Genomic DNA, 13,387 nt, shown 5'->3' with positions numbered 1-13,387 from the left:
AGGAAGAAATACACAGCAGAAATCTAATCCCCAAATCAAATCCAGGCTGCAAACGCAGAGAGGATTGCTCCCTGTCGCCAGAAAGCAGCAGCCAGGAGAGCGCGAATCCTGCTGGGTGGGCAGCCGAGAGGGAGAGCAGCGTGTGTGACATGAGAGCCAAGCGAGACTGCACCGTGAGTCTTTGCTTTCACTCTAGGTTTGGCAAGAGGATAAAACAAAGCCAGGCGGATTTCAGCACATCTACCTCCTGCCCTGGGACAGCAGGCTTTGATGCTGCCTGATTTATGAAAGGACTTTGGTGCTTTGCAATGTGAGCCAAATTCACCCTGGTAACAGAGCATAAAAAAACCAAAACACCATCACTTTCCTTTTTAAACCCCATTTAGAAACAAACAAACAAACAAACAAACGGCATAAAACGCTTCTGAAGCCTCTCTTAACCTGTATCACTCAGGACAACTCTTTTTCCTGTGCCAGCCCCGTGTCCCTGTCCTGCACAGACACCAGCGCCAGGCACTGCTGCTCCTCCCGGCCTCTGTGTGCCGCCTGGAGAAGCGACCACACAGGCACCACTCTGCACGGCAAGCACGTGCGTTTCCTTTTGCAGGTGCTTTTGCTGACATACGACTCCCCTGTGTGCTGTTCTCCCAGGCTGGCCTGGGGACACCAAACCGTCAGCACATGCTGATAAGGCCTTTGGAGACTTCTCCCAAGGAAGGGTTCTGCAGCAGGCACTGAGCGCTGCCACGTCGTTGCACCTCAGGTTCCCCTGGGCAGGACGGACCACCAGTGGAAATCACAGGCGGGAAGAGAAACCAGTACGGGGGCATAAGTGCCAGCTCACTCCTCACTATTTCATCTGCCTAACGAAACCAGCTCTCCTTTCCACCCCACCAGAGCTTAAGCCATGCTGGGACCTGGTCCATCTAGTAAGAAAAACCTTGCTAGATGGCATCTATGTCGTAGTGCACAGACACTCAAGCAGACTTTAAATCCAGCCAGCAAGGGTATTGGAAAAAGTTTAGCCAGAGCAGCCAGAGCTCCTGAGCCGAGGCTTGGCTGCCGGCGGAGTCATTGCTCCCAGTATCCCCAGGAGGTGACATGCAGCACTTAACGACACTCCTGCACTCTGCCCGTTTCCCAGCATTACAGAGCCAAAAGCAAGAGTGCTTAAATGCAGCACTTATCTGTCCTCAACCAGAGCCCTCCTCTGCAGTTCAAAACCTTGGCTTTAAAGCCAATTTATATAGCTGGGCTCTGCTACAATGAAACCAGGCAGAAAACACTTTGCTGGGCCCACTTGTTTAGGTCTTTCCCCTTTCTGCACCCAGACAAAAGCTTTATCTTTCAAAGAGAAAGAAAAACAAAGAGGAAAAAAAAAAGGAATGGGAATGGCTCTCTCGCACAGACACACGCTCCCTTCCTCCTCTGGGAGGACCCAGAACAGCCGCAGCCTGGTGCCAAGACGTTCACCTGGGATGCGAGGGAGGTCACGGTCAGCCGACGAGTGCAGAAATGGCAGTGATAGTAAACCATGCCCAGTGAAGAATGGGAGATATTACAAGGATGATAGTAAATATCTAAATGAGCCTCTGAGGAGAGAAAACAAACCAAACCATGAAATGTTCAGCAGCAGCACCATCAGCATCCAAGGGCAAGGTCTCTAACCTCTCTGCCGGGCTGTCAGGCTCAATAAAACGGACGAGAGGTGGGGAAGACAGGGTTTCAGTAGCAAAGATGCCTCCTTGGAGCTGAAGTCCGAAGCCATTCAAAGGGTCTCCCCTGAGCACCACCTCTGTTGTCTCTGTGTGGACTATCTGCCCGCCAGGACCCACCGTGCTGGAGGCCAGTGACACTGAGAGGAGGAGAGAGGCAGAAGGTCAGGGTAGCCGTGGTCAGCGTAGCAGGTCTGGTCACAGACCTCAGTCTGACAGTGGTGGGGACAGCGACCGACGATGAAGGAAGCACTGTCAGTGCTGAGATGAGCGGTCCTACCCCGGCTAATAGTCAACAATAAGGACAATAAAGACAGCAAGGAAAGCATGTGCGCCCCATTCAACCCACCCCAGCCCACCACCACTCTTACGTGAGCTCTTGTGCTCCTTCTTCTTCTGCCTCCTCCTCAGCATGGTGGTGCGGGGGCTCATGGGGTGGGAGCTGCGAGGTAGCGTGTTCGAGTTCTGGCAGGGGAAGCCCTGCGCGTTCATGGTGGGAGACGAGAAGTTGGCAGCCACCAGAGCTGGGGAAATACAGAGCGTGTTAAGGATGTGCACAGAGAGGTGCAGCAGCAGGTTCATCTAACTACTAATGTGTTTGGACTAGCTCCTTCTTCCCAGCACCAGGGGCTCAAGATTGAGGTGAGAACCTTGTTCTGGGCTTGCAGCTCCAGGAGAGCTGTGACAGTGGGATGGGTTCAAGGTGGACATTGCTCTCTGGTGTGCAGTGACTCCAGTGACTGGGCCGCCTGTCACTGCAGCATCCAGGCCACCAGGTGAGAAATGCATCATGGATGCAGGGCAGCCAACAGCAGGTTAGCACCAGGGCACTAATGATACTTAAATACATACAAAGAGAAACCATAGCTTGAATTTGAGCTGCTGGGCAATGGAGCTGGCCTGTTTGCTTCCCACAGTTTGGACACCATGCAATGCTTCCTTCTCCCTATCTTACTACTCTAAGACAAGAAACCTGGGGCTGAACAGAGCCTGCTTCCCAAAAAAGGGGGGTTTACAGATTTTTGAAACAACCATAATCTTGCTGCTAACACATTGTGTGGCACCAGGGCTGAGCTGGATGCATTGTTGTATCACATTCCTACACGTCACCGGCGATGCCCTCCTTGTCCCACAGCACCCCATTTTTGCCATATGAAACCAAGCACTGGGGTGTGGGGTCAGAGGATGGGAGCGCGGGTCTGCCCAGCACACTGCTCTTGTTGCAGTCACCAGATCTGTGTGTGCTGGGCTGCAGGTACTCACTGTGTCCCTCAGCCCTGGACCTGTGGAAACAGACCCAGGTGACTGAGGAGGACATGAGTGACGAGCCAGGCTACGGAGCTGGGTATTAAGGAAATGGAGGGGCACAACATAAATGACCATGTGCAGGGATGGGGGCAATGCCGTGCGCTGAGGTTACATTTGCAGTAATCCTGCCCAGACGTCTGGTTCCAAGTGGGTGTCTTGCAGTGCCCAGGGTGGTGGGTGTGACAGTAGTTGACACAGGGGTCCCAGCAGTGGTGGTGGTCACTCTTCTGCACCTTGACTGATGGCACCCAGGGGAGCAGAAATCACCACAGGTAGGGAGAAGTGAGAGAAAGAAAAGGTAAGCAGTATAAGCCAGGAGATAGTAGAAAAGAGCCTCATAATGGCTCTGAACAAGTCAGGACCCAGCCACAGCGTGTCAAGCACCAGCAGGGAAAACACATCCCCACATAACCTCATGACACTTGATGCAAAGTGGCAGAAATCCACCCCTTCCCCTTAAAAAAACTCCGCAACCTGAGCCAGCGGCCTGACTAAGCCATGCTGGCAGCGCACAGATGTCACTACCATTTGCAGTCTGTTGTGCGACACGCAGAAGCTCCCTCCAGCCACAAGTTTCCCGCAGAGGCCATCAGCGTTATCCGACAGCACTGGGGAAACTTCCTTGTGCTGTTTCCCACCTTGCTGACGGAGCTGCCCTCCCGGGGACAAGGCACAAAGCCTTCCACACATGCCAAGGACTGTGCTGAGTACCTTGCTTGGCTTCAGCGTCTGGTTGTTTAGCGGCTGCTCTTGGCCGGGAATCCATTGCAGAGTGCACATATGGATGAAAGAGAGGAGCAGCGGAGGGCCGCCTCCAGCTCACCAGAACAAAAGGGATTTTATACACTGCTGCTTAAAGGCAATTACAGAGGGCTACCGACACAGGAAGAGATGCCAATCCTGTGGCAAACAGTAAATTAAAATGTGGCACCAACGTGGCAGACACTATTCAAGGCCACACAACTGCTTTAGCTTCAACCCTAACCCCAGCCCAGCACATGCTGGCAGAGATCTGTTGCAGTGTGACATCCATCGTCTGGAAATCCCTTGTCCCAAGAACTGTGGCTTTGCAACATCAGGTCATGATGCCACAGGTCTCCTCCAGAGTGCCTCAAACATCCCCCAGACACAGGTCCCTTGTCTGTTCTCACTGACACTCCTTTTGCCCCTGGGGCAGCACAGGGTCAGTTTGGTTTTCCTTGCCCAGCAGCACTGGGTTTTCTCTCCCCAATCTCTGCACCACGTTGTCTGGATCTATTTTCTTCCACGAGGAATTGCTGGCTAACAAGCAAGATTGCAAGTGTCTCTTTTATTCAGCTAAGCATGAATGGCATCCCACAGCAGAGCATCGCTGGAGCCGTGAGTTATCCCAGAGCTCTTAACGTTGCAACCACTTGCAGTGACTGGCAACTACCTTTCCAGGATGAGATCTCCTCCAGGCTCTGTGTCCTCCAAGTAGGCAGAAATGCCACCAGCGCCGGTGCTACCTGAGTTTTCTGAGGGTGGAAACCTGGCACAGGGACTCAGTTTAGTTAGTGAGTCCACCCAGAGATCTCATATAAAGGTTATCTGTTAGTGCCTTTAACAGTGGAAGTCCACTTCGTGTGCATGCATCACAAGCATCAAATCATTTAGGTCAGGTTTTCCAACCAATACAGTGATTAAATTTAGTCTTTTCTAAACATTCAGTGAATTCAGCCTTAGTCCATCAACCTCTTAAAAAATACATTTCCAGCTCTGGTGTTTCTATTTTGTGGATTCAAAAGTAAATTCAGAGCCAGGCAGCTTTTAAAAACAAAAATCAAATTACTAAATGTAGCTATATCTAGACAAAAAGGAAAGTTCTTAATAAAATCAACACTTTGAACATGAGGGACAGAGCTTATGGGCATATATACAAAAATATTTAATCCATTTATAGGAATTAAAACTCTCCCATTTGTCTATAAATTCTTATCTTATATCTGACAACAGAAAAAATAGTGCCTTTGAAACTCAGCTGTCAGTGCATTGGGGAAGAGAAGAGATTTTGGACAATTCCATGATAAAAACCTACAAGAGCCTTCCCCAAGCTTTCACACATCATTCCTGCCTGAGGAAAACCATCCACCCGCTCCTGGGCACCACCCGCTCCCATTCATCTTGTGAGCAGGGCATAATCCTCCCACAAACTCTCCAAATACCCCCAGAGCCACAGAGAAAGCAAACTCAGTTTGACAAATCCTGTGCTTCAGCATTAGATCGCATTTTTGCATGGCAGCTGCAGCTTCAGATCCCTCTCCACCTCCTCAATAACCGGATTTTTATTGCACGAGAAGGCACGTTTAAAAAACAAAATGACAAGCCCCATGTAGGCACACACTGGCATGACTCAGTAACGCAAGTGCTGAACAGGGATGTGTCTGCACAGTCTCCTCAGCTGCTCTTCCCGGGCTTCACTCTCTTGCCAACCACGACAGTTTGCTTTTGCATGGCACATTTTTCCTTACTGCCCCTGTTTGTTTCCCTAAACTCAGAAAAAACAGCCTGTGGAGTTGGCACTTGGCATCTGGAGCAGAAGGCAGTGTCTCTCCCTGGTCCAAACACAGTTTGTCAACTTTGGTTGGTTTCCTCAGCTGCTCACCATGTGCTGCACAGTGCCGTGGCTGGTTACACGACCAAAGAGCATGCTTTGTGAGCTGCTCCTCCTGCCCAAAGCGCTCTCCTTCCTGTCCCCACCACCTCTCTTTCCCATCCTCATCAGCGCTGGTGAAGGTTCGAGCCCACGCACTGGTCTCCAACCACACACTTCTGCCTCCTAACAGCCACGTGGATAAACAGCATCCTTCCCTGTGATCCCTCACACGTTAAAGAGTTTAATCAAAAGCAGGAACAACTGTTATATCCCTTTTTGTTTTCATATTCATGTGTTGCAATTAATCTCCCAAGTTTGTGTTCTGTATTTCTGCCACAGCAAACTGATCTGATGTATGGAGGTTTGGCTCTGAACACATCGAGTTCTCCTTCCAGAGATCCTCCTTCTCCTGAGTTGCTGCTGAATGCATATATTCTGAAAGAAGATTAGGACCAGGGCACTAATGGAAGGAGGAGAATAGTTCATTTTAACAGCCATTGAAAAAGGATTATAGCTTTCCATTTTTTCTTGGGCACAAAGGTCAAGTCATCCATCCCCTTTGTTAAAATGTTTTAATTCTGCACAAATTGGACTGGACATGCAAGAGATTTATTTCTAGACTTGGAGACGTTATTAGATTTTATGTTTCACTGCATCATGTTAAAGAAGACAACACATTTTCCTCCTTTCCCCAAACCCCCCTAGAAGAGAAAGGAAAGAAGAGCTGTGCCCAGGGCTACTGTGCACCAATATTATTAAAATGCATGTTCCCAAGAGACAAGTGGTTGAAAATTATTGCAAAAGGGGCTGGTACTGAACAGTCACATCTGAAACACCTGAATTACAAGACCACCAGTACAGACTGTAATAAAACTGCAAGCAAGAGTTGCAACAAATCTACTAGTACGGAGGCTGTGTTCACGTGGAAGGAGAAACTAAAGGTGGGCAACAAGGATGCTCACCAGGGTGAATTCCTAATGATGTTTACAGGCACTTTGGGTTTGATTTCACAGGAGACAATTTTTTTTTTCCCCCAGTCTTTCTTTGGTGGGGGGTGGTGGAAAGCAGCAGCTACAGACACATTCACTCTACCCTTGGCTGCCCAGACACAGCTGCCATTCAAACAGGCTGGTCTGGAAGATGAACACTTAATCTTACAGCTTTGTTTCCTAAGGAACTCCAGCAGGACCCTGCCTAGCTACTGACACGTCCTTTACAAAGCCCTACCAGGCATCTGCAAATGAAAACTGAGCTTGGAAATACATTTGCCAGCACCAAGGTTGTTTTCCTCCCTCTCCATTAAAGTCTCTTATCTGAGGTACTAAGGAAGTGGCTTGCACAGCACTCAGCACTGCAAAGCCCTGGGATTCCCAACTCCGATTTCCCCATTCAAGCACAGATGTTACCTTTTTTCCCTATTCACATCCTTGAAGAACGTCATCTAATCACACACATTTCATCAAAACATCATTTTTTTTTCCTCCACAGATGTCTCTCTCTGGAGTCTGATGTCAGCATTCAAAAGCAGCAAGAAGCCCAGTAGGGATCTCAAGTGAGTTTTGAGGGTAACCAACAGTGTTTGCACAGAGGACACACCTGTTTCTGGAGGCTTCAAAGGCAGCCTGCTTTGGTGAACGGGTAATATCTCCAGCTTGACATTTTCTGAAGTGGCAGCTAAAAGCTGAGTTGCCTCTAGTAAGGAACAGTGCTCTGTGCTCGTGCCATCAATGGAGAGAATATGGTCACCAATATGCAAGGCGCCACATCTGCAAAGAAAACAGCAAGAGAAGTAATTATACACATGGCCAAAATCCACGTCCTTACAGTTGGGAGCAGAAACCTATAAAATCCAGCTATGAATTATTGTGTGAATTCATGTGATTTTTTTTTTCCGTATCTCATTTTTTTTCTTCCAGTTTGAACCTTAAGTTCAAGCATTGCCCAAAATACCAACTAAGATGGTTCATGCTTGAGTCAGTGCTGCTGGTGGCTTGGGAAAGATCTTTTTAGTGCCCACTCATAGCTAGTCTGGATGGCTGAGGGCTCACTCAGCAGTGTAGTTAAATCCTACAAGCCAGCAGTTCAGCTCGGTGACACAACTACCCATGGTTAGCACTGCGTCACGGTCTGTCTTTCTGCATCCCCATGTAAAGGGTGACTAGCTGACTTGCTTATCAGGAAAAGGTTCTAGCCAGAAGTTTCCAGAATAGATGTTTGCCATTCCACAGCTCCAGGGCAGTCAAATCTCAGGTTTTTAAAACAGAGCTCGGCTTTCACATGCACTGAGTTACATTCATTCCCGGTGAGGAGTGTCCACTGGCGTTGGGTCAGGTATTTTTAGTACACTTAGTGCTAAGAACATGTGGACATGGTCATTTCAAGGCAAGGCAGGGAAGAATGGTATATAACTAACAAGGGGACAAAAAAGCAGTGGAGAAGGGAAAAGCAGAGCTAGGAGCAGCTGGTTGAGATCTGTACCTGTCCACCACACTGGCTGGCTTGATCTTGTCGATGACAATGACCTGCTTGTTCCGGTGCGTGGTTGTTGTCAGTGTGATTCCTAGCGTAGACCCCGGAGTCTTTGCTATTTCAACTAGTAAAGGACCTGAAGCATTTGCTACAGTATCTGCAAAACAAGAGAGTATCTGAAGACACTTCTCATACAGCTTTTCCCATTTCTAAATGCAGAGGGTCAGCCAATAGTGCTGACTTGCTGTGTGTATCAGCTAGCCTGTAGTTTGGAGATCCTAAAGCTGGAAACTCCAGAAGCAAAATTGCTTCTGCATAAATTATGTAGGATAATGAAGTGAAGAGATATTACAACTACTCACAAAAACAACCCTCCTGCCTCTTTTCATGGAGTTAAATAGCAAGATGGAGGAAGAGATTGCTCAAAGGCTGTGTAGCAGTCACAGCAACAGTATTAAAGGAAAAGCACAAAAAAGGAAGATCAGAAGGACATTGCTGTTATAGGCTTCCTCCCAAACAAAAAGGCACTAATAAACAGGATCCCACTTTTTGAAGTACTCAGAAGTCTCGTGTGCTGCTCCTGTGTGCTTCAGCACCAGCTTCCAAATATCACCTCAACTCCTGGTTTTAGCTCCTCCTGTGCGACAGTGGGAGCAGAGACACAGAGCTGCCTACCTGCATGCTTACAAAAGCCTCCTCTCTCCCATCAGACACAACTCATGTTTAAAAGATGCATTTCTGCAATAAGCTTAATAGATTGCACCTGTTAGCATAAGTCTGAACCATACCTATTCATCTCTTCTGAGGAAGAGGAAGGCAGAAGAAAGCCTGTGTCTCTGGCTGATTAAACATAAATTTCCTCCACCTCTATTTTACACGTTTGCTTCCAGATTACCTAAAGTCATCATAAAAAGGCTGGATTCACCAACGTGTCATCACCACCGCACAACCCACAACCAGTACCTCATGCATAGTTTGACCCCCCACAAGAGCACTTGACGGAAACCCAGCCATCCGCTTTGAAGGAAAGGCCAGCAGAGCCCTCTGAGAGCTTGATGCCTCCTCAGCTCTTAATTATTCATAGTAAGGCTTTTCTCTTCCAAAGCTATGCTCCACTAAAAACGCTGATGCTACTTGGCTCCAAAACTTGATGCATGGCTCATTCTTGCTCTCTGATAAACGGGAGCATTGATGCAGATCTCGGAAGCTAACCGCAGTGAGGTCTTTCCTGAGATTTGTTGAAGATGCTGTGTCTCTGGAGACAGAAATTTCTCTTGGAAATCTCCCCTGGGGATTGGCCAGGGGATGTTCAGGCTCTGGTCTATTCTTTTTCCCAGGGGAGGAAGGAGGAGGAGTGAGCCATGTTAAAGGTTATGCAAGGCTTCAAATAAAACAGTGTTTATTCTCTGCTGAAAAGGACCACGGGGAAGACCTGCAGGCCCTGGCAAAAAAGCATAGCCCCAGTTCAATCAAAAGATGCACAAATCCCCCAGCTAAATCCTGTGGAAAGTGCACTTAAGCCTTTCTTAGCAAAGGAAGCATCAAGAGACTGAGGGACTCTTCCAACAGCAAACACCAGCTATATGTTGGTTTTGCAGCCCATGTGTATCCAGCACACATCCTCTAAAGAGGGCCAGAGACTTATATTCCTCCAGTTGAAGGGAAAGAGATAGGGGGAAAAAAAATTATGGAAAGAAGTCTGCTGAAGTGGTAGACCTTTCTTTGCAAGCAAAATACCTACTCTTCTCAGCTTTGCCAAGTGTTTCCCAGAGCAGGGCTCAGCACGACGATGAGAGGAAAGGACTTTGGGTACCTTCTCCCATGCCAGGACCTTGGTATCAATAAGACTGTAGGAAATCACAGTCCTGCCTCCAGCCCACGGTCCCTCCTCCCACCGCAGACAACACGGGCCACCCCACCGATCCTTTTAACTCCTATCTCCAGTGGCATAGATGAGAATTGCTCCAAATCCATTTTATAGAGGCATTTGTTGGGGAAATACCAGCCAAGACTCTATTAATTATTCTAGGGAAAGATTTGGCTCAAATCAAAGGTCAGGAGTCTGCAATTTAGCAATATTTGTGAGGCGTGATTAACATGGGGCTATTACACCCAAGCTAATTTAAAAAGAATCACAGAGAGGCCAGGGCAGACCATGCAAGAACCTTACTGCAGGGAGTCAACTGGGGTTGCTGCCTTGGCACCACGAGGTGTTTCTGCACCATCAGGCACATCTACAACCTCACGCAGCATCTGTGGAAAAGGCATCCGCGGCTCTCCTGCATTTCACAGCAAATCTCACTCTTACTTAAGCAAGATCCTTTCTCGTAAGCCAAGAGAGTCTAAGCAGTAAGCTGGAGGCTCAGCATTCACAAGATATTCAACTCAAATAGTGCTCAGCATGTACTGAGGGCCAAAAATCACACCACTGCAGAACAAGCATCGCTGAGGCCAGTGACACAGAGTTTAATATGAACACAGCAGCTAGCATCATATCTCTAGGGTTTTGTTACCAAGGAACAGAAAAAACACGTATGCTGCCTTGCATGGCTGTGCAAATTTTCATTTAAGGGTTTGCAAGTGTTTTACAAGCAATGAATTGTGCTTCCCAAAGGAGGATGGTACCATTTTACAGATTGGGAAACTGAGGCACAGCTGTCACACAACTTGTCCAAAAATACGTGCTTGTTTAGTGGGTAGTCAGACAGGGTCTGGAAGACCCATTCCCCTTTGCTGCATGAATAATGTTACATCTTCTGACATAGCTGGGGGAAAGCAAGTATGCTATCTTCATCCATCTTCGGAAACAATAGTTTTAGTAACCAAATAAAACCTTAAGCCCTCCACCTTTCTGAAGACATCTGATCTTTATAGGTGGCATTGACTAAATGAATAGGATAAATAAATTGGATAGGATCCTGTTAAAATTCAGTATCAGCAGCACTAGCCTGAATCAGTCCTGGGAGCCCAGTTAACATCTGCCCCCAAATCCTGCCTGCATTTTTCCTTCTGAACCCAATTCCAGTCAAAATGTTCAAGTGGAAATTCAGCAGCCATCAGGTGACTCACTACAGATCTAATCAACCCTCTAATCTTCTCCACCAAATCCAGAAGAGGAAAGCCTACCAAAATTTGCTCAAATACAGCAAATCCCATCGCTCTGTGATCCCAGGTCCCGGGGGGACACAAAGGGCTGTGCAAAACCCGCTCACACCCACACACTCGAGAGGCATTCACCAATATCGTGTTGGATTCACGGGAAGCAGAGTCTGCTCCAGGCAGTCAGACATCCCAGTGCCGCAGGTACAGGAGAGCTGGTTACCCCATCACTCAAGGCTGGGGGTTGGCAGGTGTTTCCTTAAAGATCTTTCTCTCAGCAGCTTATTTTGCAGGAAATACTGTGGGGTGGGGTTTTTTTGACTTCTTGCACTAGATTTCCTTGAACCCCACCTGGCTTTGCTCACCAGTAATGCACTTTGGGGGAGAGGGGGAAAGGGAAAAAGTGCCCCCAATGCAAATGCAAACAAAATAAACCAAAACCACCTAGAAGAACCACGCCAGGGAGCTGCCCGCTTCCTGACACAGCCCAGCGGCTCGTGATCCCTCTGGCTTCAGAGGCACATGGAGGCTTCTGACATCACAGGCGCCTCGTCAGACCCTACCCCCGCCACCGCTCTGCAGACGCCAAGCGGTCACTCGTTTGTGGGACACTCCAGCCCCCCACTCCGTCAGCAGGAGAACCCTGCAGGCCTAAAAATCTCCCCCCTACAAACGAACGGGTGGAGGGCAGCCAGGGGGAGGGAGAGGAGGATGCAGCAAATCGCTGCGCTCATTCGTCATCTCTGGCAAAGCGCGTTCCCCCCTCCATGAGTCAACCCTGAAGGCTTGCAGCCCAGTGCCTGGTGTCGTGGCACACACGGCTTATTTACAGAGTAACTATTCAAACGCCACTGGTTTATGGCTGATCAGTTTGGGGTTTTTTCTTTCTTGTTTCCCCCTCTTTTAAAAGGCCCATAAGATAGGGTGGTGCCACAGGAAAGCATCTGTTCATCGCAACGTTTATCTGGCATCAGCAAAGAGCAGAGACTTTCCCGAGGCCCAAGGGAGGTGCATGCCCAGCTCGCACTCCTTTTAAATGGAAATGGCAGATTAGTTTAATTCCTTCCGTGGCCTTGAGAATTTTTAATCAAATCAGTCAATTTGATTAAAAGCCTGCCATGGCCTCGTCCTATGCTGGCCTCCCTGGTGAAAGCCCGACAGCCGGTGGATGCTCAGTGGTGGTGGCAAGCAGCTGCCGCATCCCTCATACCAAGAGCAGGGCTGGCCCCATGCAGTTCATCCTCAGTGCACAATTTTGGCTGGAAAACCACGCAGCCAGCTGGGGAACACTGTGATTCAACACTCCCCCGCAGCAGCCTTGGTCTCTCACCAAAGACAGATGCGGAAAAACAACTTTCCCTCCTCGAGGGTCAGCCCACACCACCCCAGTGCATTCGGCTGCAGCGGAGAGCGAGCGCGATGCAAAAACCTCGATTTTCCCTGGGGATGGACAGGCCAAGCACCACTTCATGGTGGTACCCCCAGCTCTCAGAATGAATCAAGTGAACTATGTGGCCAAGTGTCTCCCCAGCCCCTTCACCAAGCTTTCAAAACGGGAATTAGGACTGCTCCCTTCAGGCTAACAACATCCTCACACTGCTTCCAGCACCTGCTTTTCCCTTCCCTCATCATCTTCCTGTGGCTAGTAAAGAGAATGTCTGTAATAATTGTGATTTGGGGATGATGCACTAATCTCCAGTTGCAGTTATTAGCTGTTGCCTGGCAAAACTGTCTGCAGAGATTGTTTTAAGCTACATGTTCTGCATCATCTTGCCTTAAAAGAAAGCAGGGCAAGTATATCGTGTACAGGGCTGGGGAGAAGCACTCTCCATGCAGAAATTATCTAAGAAAGGGGTTGGGTTTACATCTTGGGAACTATCTGGCCATGGCCCACTGTATAGCAACACAAGATGGAGAATCACTGCATAAAACCCTGCAATCGCTCTGTGTTCACTCAACCCTAACAGTTTTAGGTGGGAGAGTTACTCAAGAAGAAATACCGAGACAACTTCATAGCTATTTTTGCTCCAAGTCAGGTTTTAAAACAATCAACTTTCTGCAACATAGGCACCAAGGGACCGTACAAACAACAAAACCCACGCACCATTAATTGTTTGCTACTGTTCAGACTTGACAGCTCTGTGCAAAATCCTTCCTTAACTCTGCCTACCCCCTCCCCGGG

At 48.5% G+C, this 13,387-nt stretch overlaps 1 protein-coding gene across 5 annotated transcripts in view; it reads right to left on the bottom strand.

Moving 5' to 3' along the window:
• The window catches only part of GRIP2 (glutamate receptor interacting protein 2), a 292,164-nt gene that overhangs the window by 38,327 nt on the left and 240,450 nt on the right, over nt 1-13,387 (bottom strand). For 4 of the 5 annotated variants that reach the window (XM_054838459.1, XM_054838462.1, XM_054838461.1 and 1 more), the window contains exons 8-12: nt 8,116-8,263; nt 7,234-7,403; nt 3,136-3,261; nt 2,087-2,239; nt 1,669-1,855 (exon numbers count right to left, since the gene is read on the bottom strand). In XM_054838459.1, the coding sequence (XP_054694434.1) occupies nt 1,669-1,855; nt 2,087-2,239; nt 3,136-3,261; nt 7,234-7,403; nt 8,116-8,263 (784 nt within the window). The remainder of the gene's footprint in view (nt 1-1,668; nt 1,856-2,086; nt 2,240-3,135; nt 3,262-7,233; nt 7,404-8,115; nt 8,264-13,387) is intronic. The other variant, XM_054838464.1, reaches the window with a different exon arrangement.

This window comes from Grus americana, chromosome 11 (genome assembly GCF_028858705.1).
Source record: "Grus americana isolate bGruAme1 chromosome 11, bGruAme1.mat, whole genome shotgun sequence".
Lineage (NCBI taxonomy): Eukaryota > Metazoa > Chordata > Aves > Gruiformes > Gruidae > Grus > Grus americana.
The sequence above is the reverse complement of the archived record's forward strand: the minus strand, read 5'-3'. Positions and strand labels throughout refer to the sequence as shown.